The sequence below is a fragment of the Lissotriton vulgaris genome, chromosome 5 (assembly GCF_964263255.1).
Source record: "Lissotriton vulgaris chromosome 5, aLisVul1.2, whole genome shotgun sequence".
Classification (NCBI taxonomy): domain Eukaryota; kingdom Metazoa; phylum Chordata; class Amphibia; order Caudata; family Salamandridae; genus Lissotriton; species Lissotriton vulgaris.
In genome coordinates this window covers 1223620122-1223642802 of record NC_141693.1, presented here as the reverse complement: position 1 = coordinate 1223642802, position 22681 = coordinate 1223620122, and the positions used below count along the sequence as shown (strand labels likewise).

The 22681-nt window shown below is 44.6% G+C and overlaps 1 protein-coding gene across 2 annotated transcripts in view; it reads right to left on the bottom strand.

The window, feature by feature from the left end:
- Positions 1–22681, bottom strand: part of LOC147712347 (purine nucleoside phosphorylase-like) — an 86372-nt gene that overhangs the window by 5622 nt on the left and 58069 nt on the right. For both annotated transcript variants that reach the window (XM_086923045.1, XM_086923043.1), the window contains exons 2-3: positions 5660–5829; positions 1848–1951 (exon numbers count right to left, since the gene is read on the bottom strand). In XM_086923045.1, the coding sequence (XP_086779171.1) occupies positions 1848–1951; positions 5660–5829 (274 nt within the window). The remainder of the gene's footprint in view (positions 1–1847; positions 1952–5659; positions 5830–22681) is intronic.

The following is a 22681-nucleotide window of genomic DNA, read 5'->3' as shown; positions in this document are numbered from 1 at the left end:
GACTCAATAAAGGAAAAGCAAACTGTTACCTTCACCTAACTTTCCCAGCTGTGTAAACAGTGTGAAAAGATCTACTTCCTAAACATCTATGCCATTGTCCAGAAGGACAGATCACTACTGGAGCTCTGATATTTGGCAAGCTCTCACGGAAGACATGCACTCAGCAAGTCCTCCACTCACCCACCGGTCGATGGGTCTGTGGTTGAGGCACATTAGTGCGCCGGTTTGTCGGAGGCCATCTCGGTCTCCACCACACGGGCACATCTTCAAAGGCTATAGTTAAAGCCTTTGCATGCATATAATAAGCCAGACCGGATGCACATTTAGGCCAGGCTAAGGCACTGTCGGAGGCAGAATGACAATGGGCTGCTCGGGCTGTCACAGCAGGAGGCGAGTCTGCCCTCTGGCTCCTTAGGTGTGACAGCGGCCTCAAGGAACTGGTGATCGGAAGCTATTAGCACTTGCTTTGCAGGGGACTGGGGCAGGGGAGAGGACTAGAAGGGGCCAGCAAGGGGCTCTTCAGTTATTTTTGCCCCTCCCGCATGCAACAGGGGAGTTTCTTCTGCTCTCCTTTGCCTGCCTTGAATCAATTAATGCAGTCAACAAGGAGGGATTGTGGCCTTAGCAAATTTTGCAACTGGGAAATTCCAAGCACCAGCTCAACATCCTGTGATTCTGGGCAAGTCACTTAATTTACATGATCCCCCAAAAATTAATCTGACCGTTTGGAATGTTTTCTGGTGCTCATGTAAAGCACTGCAAAGTCTCTGGGCCAATTGTGTGCTATATAAAACTGCATGGATGTGAGTAAAGTGGCACTATTTTATGCATTTGTACATTTACACATTAGCGTCATTCCCTTTATTGGAATTTAAACGCGATGTTAGTAGTAAACCCCAAAAAATAGTTACACCTTTCACCAGTCTCTGAGCATTGGAGCGCCTCTCTAAACTACTGTAAAAACAAATATTTAAAAGCCTAGGGCAGTCTAGGTCTAGGTCATTTCCGGTTTCCCAGCAGACATTAATCAAAACGTCCACAGCAAACTTTTAGATAAAAAAGCAATTAAACACGAGTTCCTTGTATTTTTCATAATTCTGAGCTTCGAATATTTTTTGCCACTGGGATGGTGATTTTCAGTTTCAGTACTGGCCCTATAAGCCTTAGAATACTGTACATGTTTGCCAACCCTTCGCTCCATGATCGTAACCAAGCAGTTTATTGCAAAAGGTCGTGATCTGCGAATGCCAGCCTCTATTTTTGGCTGTGGAGGCGGAACTGTGGCCCCAGTCCAACCCTGTCCATGCCGCATTCCACCGGTGTCAGTCAAGATCCCGCCGTCCAAGCTCAAAGTGTCCTTTTTAGGACTCTAAAGTCACTTTAAGTTATGAAGAGACCAGCTGCACCGACTCTTTCTGAATCAGCAACAACATCCTGGTCTAGCACACTTCAAACTGTGAATCTCTGGCGAGGATTGTGTCCGTATATCATGGTCACACATCATTAAAGAACAACATCAACTGCAGAATATGCACCATATCATCAAGGTAAGTATGCTACTCGCAGAAAAAACGCTTCGACGCCTCGTCAGCGGGTAGTAAGTGCTATATAAATGCTATATAAATTGCAATACAATATAGGCGAGTATATGTTTAATATTATTTACACCACATCTATGTACCTTGATGATACGTATATTGTGAAGTTGAGAATAGTTATTCTATACGTACGTGTATATTATTACCTTAGTGATAATTGTTCTTTTATTAACACTCAACATTCTGGCAGTACATGCCTAGAAATACAGCAGTGCCCGTGAGAAAAGCTCGTGGAGTGAACACACTCACCTTCCACAGCGGGTATCCTTCATACATGTGAAACCGCCCCTGCATGCAGACACATGGCTTGCCATTCAAGTTACCAAACACCAACCGCCCAGCGTGGCCAGGGACTGAAAGAAAAAAGTAAACACAATCATGAGAAAAATGCAGTGTGTACCCTCTCCCCCAATTAAACGGTGGGTTATACCCCTGACATCAGCGGGAAGCCATAAAAAGAGACAGCAGCCGAGTAAACAAGAAATCATAAGTTGTCCAATGCCACCGCTACACAAAAGGGCAACAAGGGTTTATTTTATTTTTTTTTTTTTTTTTTTGTGTGTAAGACATTTATTGCACATTGTCATAGAGGTGGTACATACAATTCGCCTACAACCCATTAAGGCCGGATGTGCACATTTCCAGAGAATTGAGTCAGAGGGACTTCCATACACAGCCCATCAGCCGACAACCAGAGGTCCGGCGGCGCGTTTGCAGTGGCAGTGTAGGCTTATTATACAACAATGCAACAGTATGGTATACATGTTCGTTCAGTCTCACATTTTCAGTATTTTTGGCCAGAATCCCCAAAACCCAGGGGAAGGGCATAACATCAGAACAAGAACCCCCCATTAAAACTCAAAGCACTGTGTCACAGCATTCTTCCTCCTTCATTGCCCCGCCATGTATCTCGCAAAGTAGCAGATGACCCGCAGTCAGTGTGCGCTCAGCATGTTTCATTGTCAGAGGCCACTGACAGCAGATATTGTCGGAAAGGTTCCCAGTAGTCTCTGGGGCGGGATCCCATAGGCAGGTCTTCCTCATACGTGAGTAATGTATCTTTGCAGTAGGTCAAATCCTCTAGCCAGTTTTTTACCTTCGGTTTCCGCTTGCTGTTCCAGTGTACGGATATTCTCCTTTTCGCCACCAGTAGTGCAATCACACACAGTTTACGTCGCCATGCTCTCAGTTGTGGCACCAACCCCAGTAGACAGACTTTAGCAGTACATGGCAAGGTAGCTCCCAAGATAGTGTTGACAGTTTGCACCACCTGAACCCAATAGTGCGCTACCGCATCACAGTGCCAAGCTAAGTGTATGAAATCTGCGTGTTCCTGTCCGCATCTAGTGCAGTTGGAGTTGTCTCTCAGACCATATCTATGTAGTCTCTCTGGTGTATGGTACGTGTGATGTAGATATTTATAATGGATCAGCCTGAGATTACCATTTGGTGTCAGCATCCCCGTTAGCATGCAAGAAGTCTCCCACTCCTCCTCCGTTAGGGTGTCCCCCAGTGCAGTGCTCCATTTTTCCCTTGCTTTTGTAGTGTTACCCCCGATGCTAGTTTGCGCGCTGCGGTATAGTCGTGATACCAAGTGAGATGCTGAGGGGGTGGTTAGAACGAGTGTCAGTGGAGCAAGTGGTTGTGGTTCTGCTGGGAACGTCCGAAAATGTTCTTTCACCGCCCTCTGCAGTCTGTAATAGGTGAAACTGAACATCAGGGTTGGATTTTGGATATATGATAGTTGGTCTAGTGTTATAAATTGCCCATCCCTATACAAATCGCCTAGGGTATCAATGCCAGCACTTTTAAGAAGGTCCATCCCCACCTGTTCTTGTGTGACAGATAGTGCCGGATGGTGAGCTAATGGGAGTGTCGGGGCATATAGTGGCGTACACTGTGCCATCCTACTGAGTGTCCTCCATGCGTCTACCGTCGTGTTCACGGGGTTAATGTCGTGATCGTGCAGCCTTGGTCGATTATGTGTTAGAATATTTGTCAGTGGTATGGGATCAGCATCCCCTTTTTCTACTGCGACGTGCGTTAGGAATGGAATCTCGTGGAACCAATAATGCGCAAATTGCGCCTGCGCACACTGATAGTATAGGTAGATGTCTGGTACCTGGAACCCCCCTTTTGCGTACGGCAGTGTCAGAGTCCGTAGTTCTAGCCTAGCCTGTTTCCCCGCCCAGATTAAGGAGAGCATGAGAGATTTTATGTTACGAAACACCTCCGCCGGGGGCTTGATAGGTATATGGTTGAACAGATATAAGAATTTAGGCAGGAGTACCATTTTTACTATGGCGAGCCTATCTGCCAGTGATAGCGGTAGCCCAATCCATCGTTTGACCTTGTCCTCAAGTGCAGATATGGTTCTCCCGTAATTGGTGCGGATGACCAGTTCCGGGTCTCTGTGGAACCATACGCCCAAGTATCTCGTCGGCTCTTCTTGCCATTCCAGGGGGTAGTCCAGCATCGTGGGCTGGGTACTGTCCGTCAGCGGGAGTATTATGGATTTACTCCAGTTGATGTGAAGACCCGAGTAATGGCCGAACTTAATGTATTCCCGCAGCAGCGGGTTGAGGTTTGTCTCCGGGTTTTTGACATAGAGGACCATGTCGTCAGCGTACAAAGCTATGTGTATTGGTCGTGTGGGTAGCTGAATAGCTGAGTAGTGGTAGTGCTGGCGTATTTTACATGCCAGTGGCTCCAGTATGAGGGCAAAGAGCATTGGCGATAGCGGGCATCCCTGTCTAGTGCCACGCTTGATGTCTATCGGAGCTGACAGATGTTTGTTCACCCTTCAACAAGGGTTTATGACAAATCAATCAAGACAGAGTTCAACTCGTTAGGTGGCAGCCACTGTGCTCCCTGGATTAAACAATCAAAAACGTAGCCCCCCAAAACATAAGGAAACAAACTACTGGCCATCTACAAATCACCAACAAAAGTCAGGGCACATTTGCTGAAGTTTGAAACCCGTCCATTGGCTCCTCACAGAGCATAAGATGCAAATCAAAATCCGAGTTACCAAGAAGGGGGGGGGCAATAAAACCCATGTGTTAGATCCATGCAGAAACTATCATGCACAAAGGTTTAAATGCAACCTTAAAAATCCAGTTAAGGTATTTGATTCAAGCACACCAACCCTTTTGTCCACCAGAATGTTTGAGAGGGACTGAAATTACAAGCATTACGTGCCCTGTAAGGCCCTAGCAACGAATCTCATTCCCTAACATTTTTTGTTTTAATAGTCCGACAAGCTCATGAAAACCTACCTTTTTTTCCGACAAGTGTCCTCTACTCTTCTTCTTTCTCCCTGTGACCACATCTGAGTGATCATTACTTGTCCACTTCCCATAACTGAATTTCAATGAACTAAAATCATCTTAATGCTTTATCGGTGTGTTAAAAATACTCCACACTGTAACACAGCAGAAGGTTTAGTGGGGCATTTTCTTATTATCGGAAGCAGAACATCTTTCCACACTTGAACAGACGCCATACGCAGAGCGTGTTTACTCGTTTTGTGGTACAGAGCCCCTGCTTACGAAACTATGCACCCAGTTCCTCCCCATCCAATGCCTTGGTACTTGTGAGATACAGGAACCCTAATCACAGGGGCATCATCAGCTACCACACTGACTTTGGAGGTGCATCACGGCACTGCCGTTTGTTGACTGGACAGACAGAAGAAAACCTTACAGGAGGAAATGTATTGTTTCTGTAGATTTTTTTATTCTGCAGCAAATTCATATATCTGCACTTACAGATCCTACCTTGGGCGACATCCCGCACCAGGAGAATGAACACTAATTATCATCAGATTTATAAAGTTAGAAAAAAGATTCCCCACCAACTGGTCAATCAAAGGATGTAGCCCAGGCTCAAGAACCATTGCTATTGGTATATAAGGCTATATACGTTGTAACGCCTGCATCCACAATTCCAGCCTGCTCAGCAGGGCACCCATCTTGCCCAACCATCCCAGCTAGAAACCTCATGACATATCATTTACAATTACAAGACATGGTAGTTGAAAAGACAAGCTGCCCTCCTACCTGTGCTTTCAGGGAAGTTAGGAATATCTTCATATTTAAAGGCCACTTGCTCCTTTAGAAGATCTGCCAGGTTTCCTAGCCCGGAGCCACAAACAACAGCCACCAGGGGGCGGTGCTCAGTTTTGGCCAGCAGCCAATCGGCTGTCTCTTTGTACTGCTCATAGCTGTACCTGGAAGAAAATAGGACAGAGGTTAGAGACCCACCAAACAACGACAATGGGACTATTTCTGCCCAAAAGTTACGATTACTTGCGTCAATGAACAGAACTATAAAGGAACAAACCATCAAGCTTTAATTTCCTAGGGTCTTTAAAGTTATATATTTTTAAACACTATCAGTTATATGCTGAAAAGGTGAACCCCACTAATTCTTTTTGCCACCAGTCTCAATCATAAGAATCAACATTTCACCAATATCTCCAAGCCAAACAAATAACTAAAATACAATTTAGAAAATCGGCAGTCGTTTTGTGATTAAGCATTAACTTTAATGCCCAAAGACTGAGCAGCAAACACTAAACCAGGCAAGGCACACAGTGCTGCTGTGTGTCACACTGGCTTCCTTCATACGTCACACTTGACAGGCAATGTCACACAGTGAGCTGCAAACCGCTACATATTGGAGTAGGTTCCCAGCTCTTGTGCTGAAGGCTTTTTGCGGTTAAAAACCATTTTGCATTTTAAAAGCCCCCCCTAGTCAGCTTTAGAAGCCTTGGTGGGATGTAGAATGGCCTTTAAAAGCCAATATGGTTTTAAACTCTGCCCCCTCCTCCAGGCCCATTTAGTCAGCGGTGAGCTGATAGGGAGATCTAATAGAGGCCCCACCGCTCACTTGCAGTGAGAACATTTTCTAGGTTGGCATGTCTGGAACACACAGTTACTTTACAGGGTCATATTGGTAATGTGGGCACTCGGGAAATGGCAGAAGGGCCGGTAGCCGAGTTCCAGCTGGGGCTGTTTTTTGGGCAGCCTGGGGGCTGTCTTTGCTGTTATGATGCCGCCAGCGGCCCAGTGGGTACCTGAGTGGCCTTTCTAGAGGCAGATGGGCGGAGGTATCACTCCCTTTCTCTCGCTGGGCCGGCCCATGAGTGTACGCGTATTGAGCGGGGGAGGGGGCCTGAGCAGAAGTGGTCTCACTTGCATTCATGTGTGGCTCAGCAGTGTGAACTAGTCTGTGCATTTCTTTTTTATCTAAGTGAAGTTACTAAAACATGCCTCAACCCCCTTTCTTTCCATAAAACTTCGCTGAAGCAGTGTTTTGCGGAAAGGCAATACGCAAATGTGGGCCAATTTTTTTTGGGTGTGCCCGGGCTCATTGTTGATCCCAATCCAATCTTGCTTGTACAGTGGGTATTATGTGCTCCTCTCATCAAGACATGTTGCCTTAATTCAAAGCAAGGTCGTCCTCGTGTGTTCACCACCACTCCCACACTAAACGCCTAGCTCTTGTGGAACACCACCATGCCGAGAGAAGGTGCCAACAACAGGTGACTGCTGGATGGTGAGTACAAGACTGCGCCAGCGCCTTCGGCAGGCACTCTGTGTTCAGGATTCTGAGACACACAACAGCCAATCTGTTCACTAAAGTACAAACATACTTTGTTAGGCTACAACATTCGGATCCGTGCCACGTCACGCTCCTCATCAGTTCTGTCAGGCATTCGGCATACTGCTCCGGGCACCAGGGAGGGCACGCAGTGAATAATATGCCCATTAATGCGTGGACAGAATCTCTGACCTGTAGGATGAGCAGAAGGGTACAGCTAGTCCACGCCTGACTGAGGGATCGAAGTGTCAAAAGAAGTAGAGGAGCCTAAAGGGGGCAGTAAGCAGGCAGGGCAGACATTTCCCTAGAAGCAGACATCCCAGCAGCGGGTTAAGCGCGCTCACCAGAGGCACAACATTTCACCACTAAACATCGGCTCCCACTCCAGAAGCTGTAACAAGACCCCTCCACCAGATGCTGTCCCATGTGAATGTCACCCCTTGCCCGCTTCTACTGTTCAGCTGGTTTTACTTTACCCTTTTACTGCCCCTCGTTAGGCCGTCACTTATTGCTATTGGCAAAAGGCTTCAAGCCTCGCAAGTACTTGCGCTTTAATATATACATTTTGCAATTATCTCTTTTTTTGGTTGTGTTTTCAATTTCTGCTTATGTTGAGTGATTTTTCGGGGTTTATCATTAAGAAATATTGGTTTTCCAAATGTACTAAGCTACCGACAGGACTATTTTGTTACCTGTACTACTTGACGTAATAACCCAGAATATATATCTTGTGGCATTTATTCCTCATAGTTTAAATTTGGCATGCCATCAGACGTTGGCCACACTACTACAATTCAGCAAAAAAAGAAGGGCAAAACAAAAAAGTGTGATACAGATCTTCAAATATTCACATTTTATACAACATTTCTTTGGAAACATCTTTGAAAAGCCGTATAAATATTTTTTGCCTCTTAATTACGTTGCTTACTAAGGAGTGTGTGCATTTCTGTGACCGGAACAGGTGTGATAACAAGCAGCTGCTATTTCTAACTCATTCCTGAACTGGACCACTAACTCTCATGCAAATCCTGAAATTAGGAGCAGAGGGGTGGGGTTGGTGATGGGGAATAATTAAGATCTTTTGCCGGAGCAAAGCCCCCTTGGCCAACAGGGGTATTGTGAGGCTGAAAAGGTTTATCTAAGGGAGCAAAACTATAAACACTGAACAATGCCAGCTCAATTATCCATAAGGAGGGGAAAACAGCCAGGTCTTTGAGGCTTTCCTGAACTTCTCAAGAGACAGTTACTAACCTAAGAGAAACAACGTTTAGCACGAACTATCTTTAACACGCAGGAACGTTATTCCTTTTTTTTATTTTTTTAAATAACATACTTTATAGTTATTAAAGAAAAAAAGAAGTGGTTTAGGTGCCAGTGGAGGTAAGACTGATTTTAGGTTTTGGAGTGGGTAAAGCAAAAGGGGGTTAAGGAGGATTTTAGGATTTAGGGATGGGTAGGGGGTAGAGGTAAAGGAGGTAAGGGTGAATTTAAGGCTTACAGGTGGGTAGAAGTGAAGGCAGGAAAGAGTGATTTCATGTACAGGTAAAAAGGTATGGGTAATTTTAGGGTTATGGGGTGGGTAGAGGCAAGGCATAAGTCGTGGGACTACGTGGCTATACGGCGTCTACCAACTCGTTTCACTGGGTGGACGCCGTCTACAATGCCAAGAAGACGGGCCCACCTAAATATGCTAAACTCGTCGTGGTTTAATTTTCTTGCACAGGGACACATTCAGCAGCACCTGCATGTCGTTTGCTTTCTGTCTGAGCAGCAAGGTGCAGCTGGCGAGGGGCCTTGTTATTTTACATTTCAGCTGGGCCCAAAAAAAAGGCCTAGTTTAATGGACCATCAGGCTTTCTTTTGTTCCAGTATCCTGGTGGAAGCTATCTGGGCCTCATACCTAGATGAAAATGCAATGGAGGGGAAACAAAGGCACGCAGCTTGTTGTTACTTCACAAGTACTTAAGAGAACCTGCTGTTGACTTTCTTCAGCCCCAGTACATACGAGATATGCATGCACTGTAAGAGTGGCAGAAGTGTTGTTCTGTCCCATTATTCACATAAATAGCAATTTACCACTATTTTGTTTTATTTCTTTTATCACGCTACTTACCCCAACGCAGGATTCAGAGCGCTTTACATCACACTTACACATTATACATTAATATATCATATAAATGTGTACATCAATGTACAGTATGTGTTACAAAAGACAGTGAGTTACGTGGTGTAGGAGTCACGTCCTTCATAGCTCACTGTGCTATTTTAGAAGGATTACAATTTATGAACTACAAGTGAAAAAGCGATCTCTGTCTTAAAAGCAGTAACCACAGTAACCTACTTTACTATCTACGTACAATATAGTCATCTGCATGTTATATGATGTGCTTTGCAGGGGACATATTAACCCTCCATGCTACATTCAAAACTGGTAGTAGACAAACACAGATCTTGCCAGTAAATGTGTTAACCTCCAGAGTTATATGACCATTAGTATTATTCCCTGAGATTTAATTAGCAAACAAAGATCTCTGTAGCACGTGCCTGAACACCAGAAGATATTTTAAAATGCAGACTTTGCAACCAATTAGGCAGAATAGACTTAACACGTTTCTCCTTGTTGCCAATTTCTTTGTGGCAGTCTTAAAAAATAAACATGTAAATTGAGGACCAGATTTTGCTTCGGTGTTGCGTCACTTTTTTGACACAACCATGACCCAAAATCTACTTTGTTAAATATTTTGAAACTCAAATGTACATGTGATAGACTGCTAAACACATGTAAGCAGTCTTAAGTTCGGATGCCACTTCTTGTGATATCGCTTCCTGAGAGGTAATGGGTTGTGATGCCACGCACTGTGATTTCATGCATCATGATATCACTTGCATTCTGCTTAAATTGGTTAGGCCCCACTTCATTTTTTAGGACTGGTGCCCTGGTTAGAGGTAAAGGGAGGTAATGGTGACTTTAGGGTTTGGGAAAGAAAGGACAGGAGGTTAAAAAAAAAAAGGGGGGGGGGGAAAGGGGGGTTTGAGTGGGTTTCCACAAAAATCGAATTGTGTATACATGTATTTTACATAAGGAAGTTTGGGCCCACGCCTCTCAAAAAAATATATGAACTAAAAAATGTGTGGTAAAGGCTAAATAATAACACACGCTGTAAAGGTCAACATGTGGTAGTACACGCGTGGTAAAGGCATGCGTTGTAATGGCACACCCTGTTTCCTTACCGAGACTGTAAGGATGATTTGTATGTCAAGGGCAAACATGAGCATAAAGAAGCAGAAGGATTGAATGAATGTGCCAAAAAGATCATACAAAGATTAAAAAGCTGGGGCCCAAGACCGAGAACTAAAACTACACACCCCAAAGTTCTGGCTGAAGGGAAAAAAGAACGATATCTGTTTGACAAAACATAAAACATAGTTCCCAATAGCTCCAAGCTTTACCACAAATGCTAACAAAACGTGGGGTAAATAAAATAATTAAATAAAGGCACCATGTCCTAAAAGGCATTAATAGCAGGCAGAATCTTCCACAACCTGCCAGAGTCAATTAATTTAATATAACAAATACAAACGAACTATGTGTTTTGAGAAGTAAAACCCTAATTTTCGAGTCTTCCGGTCAACAGCTTTTAATTGAGTCTGCTTGGTTGGTCAACCGGTTGGAAGCAGAAAAGAAGTCTCTTTGATCGTCCTGGACCTTACCTCGGCTAGATTTTGTGAGAAGCGGTTGGGGTACTTATTCAAAGAATCGGAATTTCCCATAACAAATGTAGAACCACCAGGCCTCGCATTTAGCACATCTCCCCCTCCCTTCTCTGTTTTTATTTCACGCAAGGCATTAGGCAACGGCGTGTTTTACGAGTAACAAACACTGAAAGAAAGCGTGTCTACTTAGGAATGGCGAAACGGCTGTCTTACTTAACCCCTTGTCCCCTCCCGCCATGGCACACAGTGTAATTGTGCCCCATCGCTCATTGCTTCCTGAAGACATCGTGCGTCACAAGCCACCCGCCCTCTGCCAGGAACAGGCGCGCCGGTGCTTTCCTGGCAGAGACCACAGTGTGCCATTTATTGAGCAGTCAAGCGCCTCCACGCAGTCTGCTAGACCTGCGCGCGCCTTTTTCCTCTAATACATTTCTCAACGGAGGCATACAAAAAGGTAGTTGATAAAACTAACGTGTAAAACGGCTATGTATTCGACCCCAGCACTCTCCACAAGATCTTGCAAGATCACTTCGCTCATTTTACCCCCATTTTGTGCGCGAAATCGACCAGAAAGTATTAGAGTTATTTGCACGAGCACAGGTTACATTAGAAAAGGTCAAATTCATTTTTAGGCACAGGGAGATAAGGTGACTTGCAGCATCACTGGCTCGAGACATAGCAGGGAATTCAAACCTGGTTCCCAAGTTTAAAAGGCGGCGTCTCTGACCGTACAGCCATATCCTTTCATTCTTCACTAAAACACATACACCCAACCAGTCTCCAAACTCACATCTAAGGAACTATCTACAGCTCCGAGACTATAAACCGATTCTCTTTCAGAACACACATTTAACCCTGGCAGATAGGATGTGCTTTTGATTAACCATTTCGCTCTATTGCCTCCATTCAACTTGCAAACCATCCTGGTGTTTAGGTGATATATTGCGTCATAAAAAATCATTAAATAAACAAATGAACACCGGTTTCAATAGCAAGTGAAATGGCACCAAACTGTAGCCTGGACAACGGAGGTGTCCTCTCCTCAAGTCTGTGCAGGGGACAGGACTCCAGCATCGCCAAGGAGGTTATTAAAAGATGGAGGACCAAGTCTCCCACAGAATCGAAGGAAAAAGGGGTAATTCGTTATTCTTGGGAAACTCTGTACATATTGCTCCAGCAAAAGCCTAAGGGTTTCTTCTTTAGGGATTCGTTCGCTGAACATCTATCTGTAGATACGAATGTCAGCACCAAGCAAAAAGGTGTTCCACAGAAAGCTAAGGAAGTGCAACTTAAAGGCTACCACGGATACTCCTAGCTGGTCACATACAACCAACAGATCAATCCTTTGGGGATATGATCCAGAAGCAGCAAGTGAAAGAAGAGACTCTGTGGCCATCCATCCTAATTAATTCAAACGTTCCTGAATTAGTATGCAGATCCCTTCCAGAAGATTGACTTTGGTTCTGTTTATTTTTTTCACTTGCAGCAACAGGAGTGGACCTCATCTCTCAGATCAGACAGAGTGCGATAAGAGTCAGTGTTGCAGAGAGCGCCCAGAAACAAAGAAATGGAAAGCACCCGAATCCCACTACAATCAAATTCAAAAGAGGAGCTAGAAAATTAAAATGCCCACCACTGCTATCATGCCTCTAATCACACCGAACAAGCAAAGGGAGCAAACCGGATCTTCCTTAGAAGTGTTATCTTCTGCCTTTCACACTCCTTCCATTCATCTATTCCTCCACCTGTTCATCCCTCCATCAGTTGATCCCTTTATCTCTTCATCCATCCACTTGTTCGTCTTTTGATACATACACACATCCTTACATCCGTCAATATATCCATGTAGCCATGAATCCATCCTTTTATTCTTTCCAATCTTTCCATTCTTCCAACCACCAGTTGATCCTATCAATCTTCTAACAATCCCATCAACATTTGATCCATTTTCCCTTCCACTCTCTTCTTTTAGTCTTTTCAAACTTTCATCCATGCAATCTTTTGCCCCTCCTTAATTTCTCCCCTTCATCTTTCCTCGCGATCGCTTCAATTCTTTCAACCTTAATTCCTGCTTTTGTTCTTTCCTTTCTATGTAGCTCCGTGTTTACCATACTGTGGGTCGGCGAGCTAATTTTTGATGGGTCAAGCAATAAATAAAGATGCCTTTAAATGTTGTGTTTAACTTGTCACAATTGCTGGTGATTCAAAGACAGAGGCAAAACCATGGGCTGCTTTTTTTAGATTGGGGTTTACTTTTCTTTCTCTGACTGCTAAGTGAAAGCAGTTTTTAAAGAGAATTATGTAACAATGTCGGATTTTAGTTTTTTTGCGAAACACATAAAACTGTAAATACCTGTAAATGAAGTGTGTGCATCCAACAGTCAGGAAAGCAAAACTGAAGCACTTTTTTGTATTTCTGAAGTGTGCTGGAAACAGATTTTTTATAGGATCAAAACAAATCAAGACACTTACTTGGTGATGTACAAATGATAAATATTCACAGAAATCTGATTTCCACACATTATCCGTTGTGCGCTATAAACCTTTTAGTCAGTCAAACTGTACGTTTGTCCGAATTTAGAGGTCTTTTCAATGTAATAAGTGCTCTATCACACAATGCTTTAGTTACATTCAAACATCGCCCTGACTCTTCCTATAAAAGGTAGTTGGGTCACAAGAGTTTGTTCTTCTAAAAAGTGGGTTGTAGTTCTAAACAATTTCGGGACCAACGATTTAGCCGCTTTATAAAATGTTCTATTTCTCTCGATTTTCATCACTTCTTGTTCTTTGCTTCCTTTTCCATTTGTCAGCCCATGGCCCATACCATTTTGTCATGGTATTCGTAACAGTGTATTTTATGAGCATTTTGTGCACAGAAAGAAGCGACCCATGAGCTAAAAATTAATGTTTTAGTTTGGTACAGTTATGGAGCCCAAAGGAAGCTGCCGTTTAAAATGCTACATAGGGGAGGTCACTACGCCCCTCATTGAATACTGCTGCAACCCCAGAGGGCTATTAGGAAAGGGTCTTCCATCATGTGCAGATGTTTTTCGGTAAACACATCTAATTATAGAGACCAATCAAAGGGGCCAAGCTTGTACGACAAAGTGCCATGATTTTATCTTTCTCCACATATTTCTGCGGCAGATGAGACTGTTCAAGAGTTGTGTAGTTTGAAGTACACTAACACGGTGGGGGCTTCAAGCACTCACACCAGCTGCACTCAGAAAAGTTTCTATATGGGATCACCTTCCTTCATGATCTGTAAAACGTCTAAACCTCAAAAGCAAACACTATTGCTTTCTGTCCCATAATGCGACTAATCTGTAACCCTGTTATTTCTATCTATGTCAATATTTCTTTTTGAATGTATTTGTCCATAACAACAATAAATATGATAAACAAGGGTTGGGCTTGGGCACAGGCAAGTCCCTCGGCTCAACCCCTGTTGCACACAGTCAAAGGCTATGCGCAGCAGGGGTTGGGTCGGGTTAGCACAAGGACTATCAACAGATAAGGTCCTGCGCTTAACCCACCCCAGCAGTCCACTGCTGCCAAAGACCGTGAGCAGCAGGTTTGTTAATAAAGTAAATAAAAATAAACTCACTGAAAAACCCGCAGTTAACTGAGTTATAGCTCTGGCACAAATGCCTAAAACCACGTAAATTTGCCAGTTAAGGTTATCAACACACGCAACACTTGCTACAACTTACTCCGTCCGCAATTTTGCTCTCATGATAACTAATCGTGTTTCGATCCAGCAGTGTGTAGTGTATGCTAAACCATAACTGGAGAAATTCAGTAGGTTTACATGTTTGACCCAGAACCATAACTCAGCTGTTAACTGTAGGTTTTTCAGGGACCTTTTTTTTTGTAAACAATTTTCTTACTTTGTCTCAATACCGCTGCACACTGCCTTTGGTGGCAGGGAGTTCTTGGCATGGCCAGGCCCAGCACTCAACCAACCGCAGGTGGACAAACCCCCAAAGCGCAGAGCACAAGTCACAGTACTTGCCTGCAGCCAGGACTAGTGCCCAACCTACTCCGGGAGGCAATACCTGCTCTGCAGGACCTTTGGACCCTGCGCAGCATTGGGTTGGGCAGAGGGCCTGGCCTGTGCCCAATTTAAAGTGGGCGTCAAATGCCTACTGCCTTCTGCTGAAATGAGGCACTCTAATCCTGCAACACCCCCTTTTTTCTTTTTAGGTCGGAGGCCTAAAAGGCTGCGCTTGCGCAGACTTAGGCTGGAGATTTAATGACTCTTAGTGCGCTGTAGGTCCCGCCTCCCTGCCCTCTCTCTCCTTCATTGGCTGGCTTCCTAAACGGAGGCCAGCCATTGGAGGAGAGATGCGTCACTTCAAACAAGCCCCGTCTTTTTCGGATTCGGGGGCGTCATTTTTGCTGTTCTTTAGACAGTGACGTCATCCGTCACTCAGAACAGCAAAACACGCCCCCGAATTCGAAAAATTCCCGAAGCTTGCGGCCGCCATTTTTTCTCACCCTATTATTGTGTTGCCAGTGTTTACAGCAAGCATGGGTGTCGCCCCTGGCCCCTGACCCCAGCAAAGTGCCCCCACTCCCTCCCCAGCAGAGCACACACGGACAGCAGACGAGCCCGCTTTTCACCCCCTGCATCGGTGAAGGAGGCTGCCGGAATACTTAAAGATACACCCTGCAGTACCTTCCTTTGTCCCAAGAGGGCCGGGCCGGAGCAGTCCATTTTTTCTCCCCCTATTATTGTGTCGCCAGTGTTTACAGCAAGCATGGGTGTGGCCCCTGACCCCTGCAAAGTGCCCCCACTCCCCCCCCCCCCCCAGCAGAGCACACACGGACAGCAGACGAGCCCGCTTTTCACCCCCTGCATCGGTGAAGGAGGCTGCCGGAATACTTAAAGATACACCCTGCAGTACCTTCCTTTGTCCCAAGAGGGCCGGGCCGGAGCAGTGAATCAACCTTGAGGTGAGTCTGGGTCCCGGTTCTTACTCGGTAGCAGCTGGAGGCACACGCGAGAGAGAAGGGCTTCTCCCCCCTTTAACACCCGCGGGGCAGGAAGCTCTCCTTCTACACACCCGCAAACCCGCCCCAAACAGCAGTGGGGACTCGCACCATCACCGTGTGGGCGATAAAGAGTAACCAAAAAAGGGAAGAGGTTTAGGGAAGCCTGGGGGATAGCTCGGGAGGTTGAGAGGTTGCTGCGTGATCTGTGTGTGAACTGCAGTTTACGGCTTACAATCCATTTAGGGGCCTGGGACAGTACAGTCCGTGACGTGTGATATGTACAGAGTACATATTAAGTATTATTGACAGCAGGGGTCTGTAGGATGAAGTACAATAAGGGCTGCAGTATGCGTATCGATAAAGCAAAGAAAGGGTTGTATAGAGGGCGGTGCGACCGGGGCCCCCGCCCCGGGCGCTGACTTCAGGTGTGGGCGCCGTGCTTGCAAGTTAATAATATGGTTTTAAAAGCGCCTGTATATTGTGTGTGCAAAGGGCGCTATTTCCATGCCATATCACGGATGTATATTTTATGTTATCTGCTAAGAGAACCTCCTGCTGTCCCAGACGTCTTTCTTCGACAATGGGGGGTATGCATATTTGTTAATTGCTTTTAAACTTGCTTTTGTTGATCGTTGAATTTTGCCAGTTTGCTACAAAAATAAAATGAACTACAACATATTCAGAAACAAGGTAAATAAAAATAAAAAACTTGTGAAAAATGCAGAAATATGGAAAGTGAAATGTGCCAATTACGTGCGTTAAGTAGTGCATGGTGCGCAATCTTGCCGCTTTGTGGTGCTGCAATAAAAGGTGATCTTAATGTCTAGGCTCTTTGGTACTTATTATATGAATCTTCCATTTGCCCTCCTTCTCCTCTCTCCATTCTCCCCCAACGGAATCTGTGCACAAGGGCATATTTCTTTGGCAGAGTCATTCACCCACTGCACTATATTTCTCTGATGTGGACGGCACCCTAAACCATTTCTTAATATCCTTGGTGAGTACCTCTAGTTGTGATTCGAATGTGCCTGCAGATCTCTTGATCATATCTTTCCAGGCCAACTGATCATCCCATCCTCCAATGCTGATAAAATAAGTATCCTGCGTTGGCCAGTGAAATGCCTGCAGGGCGCCAGATTGGCAGCAGCGTCTCTGTAAAACCAATTTCATATGCACAACAAATCAGAGCTAGCAGTTGCAAATCCTGTGTTATGTAAATGTGTATTTGATGGCCGTGACTCATTGTGTTGTGTGCGGTGCCAATAACGTCTTGTCGGAGATAGCATAGGCACTTCCTCAAAGTTCAGCACGGTGTTGCCACAACACTGGGCAACAAGCACCGGCCTGGCTGCAGTCAGGTATGCGATGAAAGGAGTGTTGTGCACGCCAACGCGCAGTGTGTGGTGCTGAGAGGACAATTACAGCCTTCCTGGGGGCAGTTCAAGTGCAGCTTTTCAAGGCCAAGAGTAATCCTTTTTGAAAATGCAGCTCAGGTGTTTCACAACTTGATCACAATCAAAACAAAACAGAAGATTTAGTTACGGTGCTTAACGCGAACCCTTGCTATCTCTGACGCATCGCAAAAATACTTCTTAGAAAAAAATCAAACCGTGTGGGCACTGATCACACCTTCTCCTCCAGAGATCACTGAGTTTTGCCTACTACATGAAGAAGTTTAGAATTGCTAGCGGCGGAGACAACTCAGTGGGCTAATGCACTAGCTGCACGGGTATGTGGGCTGTGGCAAGGTTGAATCTCGGACTCAAAAAGAGAATCCCCCACATTCCAGCCTCTGAAAACCACTTCGAGTTTTTTTCAGTTTTAAAGAAGGCTGAAGTGAGGCTGCTTTCCAGTGGGCGAGATGCTGACAAAACATTAAGTCATGTCGCCACCTACACTTGTGTATGCCTCGCAGCACCAGTGCCCATCTTCACCACTGAGGTCTGCCCCAACACCATGTCTGTCCTTACACCAGTAAGAGTCTGCCTGTTTCCCTACGCTGGCACCAGTCCCTCAGCAACAGTGTCTGTCCCCAAATGTTGCAGTTTCTGTCTCAGCAAGGAGGGAGCGCATATTTGCAGACGGTATACATGTGAATAGGTCAGCAGCTGTTAAGTGTCTGGGAACCACTAGGAATCCATTTCAGGAAGGGGCCAATGCCACCAGGAAGGCAACATTTTCCCTCTACATGCCTCCGCCAGGCATGCCCTCCACAGACATTTAGGAGCAGTTAGAAGTGTGAGTGCATGGAAAGGAATGTGGGATATGCTCCTTATGGACACCAACTGCTGGAGTCAGTATCAAAGGGTCGCCTCTTCCCCACTTTCCAAGAAGCAGACTCAGTTATAGGTGAGACTCTGTGTGGGTTGCTCTGTGTGTGTGTGGGGGGGGGGTGGCTCTGTGTGTGTGGGGGGGGGGGGGTGGCTCTGTGTGTGTGTGTGGGGGGGTGGCTCTGTGTGTGTGTGTGGCTCTGTGTGTGTTGCTGTGTGGGGGTGGCTCTGTGTGTGTGGCTCTGCGTGTGTGGCTCTGTGTGTGTGTGTAGCTCTGTGTGTGTGGCTCTGGATAGATTTTTTTTGTAGGTGGCTCTATGTGTGGGTGGCTCTGTCTGTGTGAGGGTGACTTTGTGTAGGTGGCTCTGTGTGTGTGGGTGGCTCTATGTGAATGACTCTGTGGGTGGCTCTGTGTGGGTGGCTCTGTATGTGTGTGTGGGTGGCTTTGTGTGTGTGGCTCTGTGTGGGTGTAAATGCAATAGGTCATGCATTTGCAGGGATTAAGCTATTGGCATTGTAAATGACAATGCCATTTATTTAACGATTAAGCTATTGGCAATGTAAATGACAATTCCATTTATTTATGATTTTTAAAAAAAATGTCATCAGCAATGCCAATAGCTCTACCTTTAATAATGCCGAGACCATTGCATTGTAAATGCTTGTTAAATTTCCACTAATGTGTGGGTCCTTTATGGCCCCGTACTTCGGGCCGGGGGACTAAACTGAGCCCTAAAGGCCATTAAAAAAATGCAGGACAAGATGACTGTGCCCATAGACATGTAATGGCTATGGTACAAGACTTTTTTCCGTTGCTTCTGCCAATCAGATCTCTTTGATCCACGGTACCAACTCTAGTAGCACTGACTGGAAAGAGACATGGGAGAAAAGGTTCCCTTGTACAACTAGATTGTTTTTTTTTTTTTTTTTAATACCAGGGCTCCCATACATTATTCACTAGCCCGAATACAGTAGAAATGTACAGAAGTAGGAATCCTTTAAAACTCACTCAGCTAATTTTTTTTAGATGCAAATATTTCTAAACTATCAAATGGATTTACACCAAGCTAATGACATATATACAACAAAATGGTCCTAATGGACACCTAGGATAAACTAGGGCCAATCTTCAGAGGACAGTGCTTCCCCTACAAATGAGGTGCCAGTTGGCCTTCACTGCCAACAGGATCCATCAGTTATCTCCCTCACCAGATTGAGCAGGATTCCAGGTGAGCTTTTCCACATTAGGGAAAGAGTCCGTACCAACTTTACATACATCTTTACTATTATGATTTTAATTATAGTTACACTCCCTCTCCTTCTTAGGTTGCTCCCCTTTCTATCGATCATCCTGTCCTGATGAAGACCAGCATCTAAGGTTCTAACTGCCCATTCCCCAGTTCTGGGTCAAAACGTCGACAATTTCTACTTTTTTCAGCATGTATTGAATATATTTTCCACAGAGGCAATATTGATTCAAGCCATTACCTATATTTAATTGAAGAGAATCTAGCGCTTTGATATGATGAACAGACAGGCTCAAATTGAATTGTTTAAACTGTGGTTCTCCTTTTTTCTTCAATAACTTACGCACAAGCACTTTCTCCGAGAATCTTCTTGCACTTAATGTAGCAACCATTGTATGTAAGTAATGTATATATACTGTTAATTTTCATTATTATTTGAAATACTTGCACCTAATTATTTTTCTTTGTGTAATGTAATGTCTGCGTGCTCTTCCCTTTTCAGAAAAAATATTTACCCCTTTCCTGTGGATTGGTGGTCTATGATTATCAGTGTTGAATCAGGATATGTTAATTAAGTTAGTTTATCCTAGGCGTCCATTAAGACCATTTTGTTGTATGCATCGCATTGTACCCAGGTCCTTCGGCTTTGTGGGTTAGCCCATTATGCAATGACCAAACTAATGACAGCACACTTTCTGAGTAAAGTTCTACATACATGGCAAGTTTGTTCTACATTTTTAGTGGTTCAGGCTGTAAGTGTGAGAAATATTCTCTATAGGAGATAAACTGGAAAAACACTTGTGGTTTTTGGTGTAAAATTGAATTGTGAACGGGTTCAAAACTTCTAGACAAATCAAATAATGGCTTTTAATCGAAAGAGCATCTGAACCATAACTACAAACTACTGACCATCCTGATTATATATATATATATATATATATACACATACATACATACACACACACACACCCTCACTTTCCACTCGTGATAGAATGTAATGCAAGCCCCTCCGGATTTATGCTTCATTGAGAAGCTTATTTGAAAACAAAATGTGACGGTTTTCCACCATTTCTCCTGTCTTCAAATAAACTTCATTAATGAAGCACCATTCCTGAGTGGCTTGCTTTACTCCCTGAGACGAGTGGAAACTGAGATTATATATATATATATATATATATATATATATATATATATATATATATATATATATATATATATATATATATATTATATATATTCATAAAATTTAAATTCTCTCACCAACACTCGACTCTTTGAAGTGGCACTTGAAGAAATAAACTGTACTATGTTAAAGCATAAATAGGCTGCGTAAAATAGAACATAATTCCCAAGTAACACAAATTGAGAACTTCCAAACATGGGCAGATTATCGACACTGCCTCAACCAGTTGCATAGCCACAGGACTATGAGGTTCGGGCCATATGAACACCACTGTACAATTACTTGTATTAGAGCCAGATAGCAGGGAAGTGCCTTTCAGTGAGGCAGGAGGTAGGAGCTGAAAACAATGAGGAAGTAGACGTTACCCATTGCTACCCTGTTAATCCGCTGAAACCACATGGCAGATCGTTGGCTTTTGAAACGTTCCAACAAAGTGTAACTTTATTTCGACATGTGGTCAACTGGTCAGCTTTTGCCATGCTCATCTAGAATTAATGGACACCTCCCCGCCCTCTCCCCAAGTATCCTACACTCCCCTCTGACCTCGAGTCCCAGCACTTGCTCACTTCTTGACCGCCGAAAAAGGAATGAACTGGAAAGGTTACTAACTGGCACCGTGCAAGGAGTCCGCAAATACAAAGGTGACGTTTCTTGCTTTGAACCTTGGTACAATGTGATCTAAGCCAAGACCATGTCGTCCAGAGATCACGCTACAGCACTTTATGAGGCTGGTATCAGTACACCAGATCTCAATGAAGTAAGTAAGTGTTTTATGAACTTGCCAACAGTCCATTACTGATTGATCAACAGACCTGCAGAGTTGCTATCAGTACAGACTGTCTCGGTAGAGCTCCACTTCCCTTCAACCCAGCTCCTTATCTCACTTGATGGCGGTAACCTTAGGAAGCTGAACTAACAACACTCGCTCCCTTCCCTTCTACCTCCACTCTCACTGCCTGCTCTCTCCATCTTCTACCTCCACTCTCTACTCAGCTCCCGTATTGGCTCCATCTTCCACCTCACTCCATTTCTTAAAGCTCCACTCTTCAGTCTCTGCTCACTCCAGCTTCGGCCTTCTTTCTCTCCCCCTACCACAGCGCTCTCTTCAGTCTACATTTGCTTTTAGTCGGTGGCAGCTCCTAATTCTCCCCCTTCAGCTCGTCTTCCAAGCCTAGCTCAAGGATGCCGGACCTGGGAAGGCCGTGAAGAGGTGTGAAAAGATGAGACCGTGAATTAAACACTACTATGGTCTGCGGAAGTGGTAGCAGTATTCGGAGTGTCTCAACCACTCCTGTCCACACCACTTCTGTAAAGACACGTTTGCCCTTTTCTTCCCACCTCTTTGTGTAATCTTCCATCTAAATGTCTTGCACGTCATCTCCATCACTTCCTTCCACATGCATTTCCTTGGGCTAAATCTTTCTCTCTTTTCTAGGTACTGTCATTATTTCAATAGTTGTGATGTTCCTTCACACACTTTACATGAAATGATAATTTCAATTAGTAGGTAAGTAACCATGGCTCTGCATGCTCTACACAGAGGTCAAGGACTGGATGGGCACAGTCAGAAAACCTTTAAGATCCACCGAGAAGCACTGTGAAAACGTGCACCATCTTCAGCTTCAACCCCAGAGCTCTCCATTGTTCATATCATGAACACCCACATCTACACCACCTCTCACAGCCTCCACACTCACACAAATCCATTTACTCTGCCTCCACACCTTAATTTCAGTCTCTCCAATGGCCTCCACATACACACAGTCTCCCACACGGCCTCAATAGCCCTGCTCATACTCTCCCATTCGTTTTCTTCACACTACAACCTCCCTTTCACAATCCAGCCTCTACACACACACACACACACACACACACACACACACACTAATCGCTACATACACACACTATCCCACACAACCCTCTACACGCGTAAACCTCTACATGTAAAAGCAGTGTTAGACACTATTTTCAGTCTCACACGTTTTTTTTTAATCACCCCACCCATCATTTCCCTCTATAGCCTTCGAACACACACACACACACTCTCTCTACTGAGCAAATATT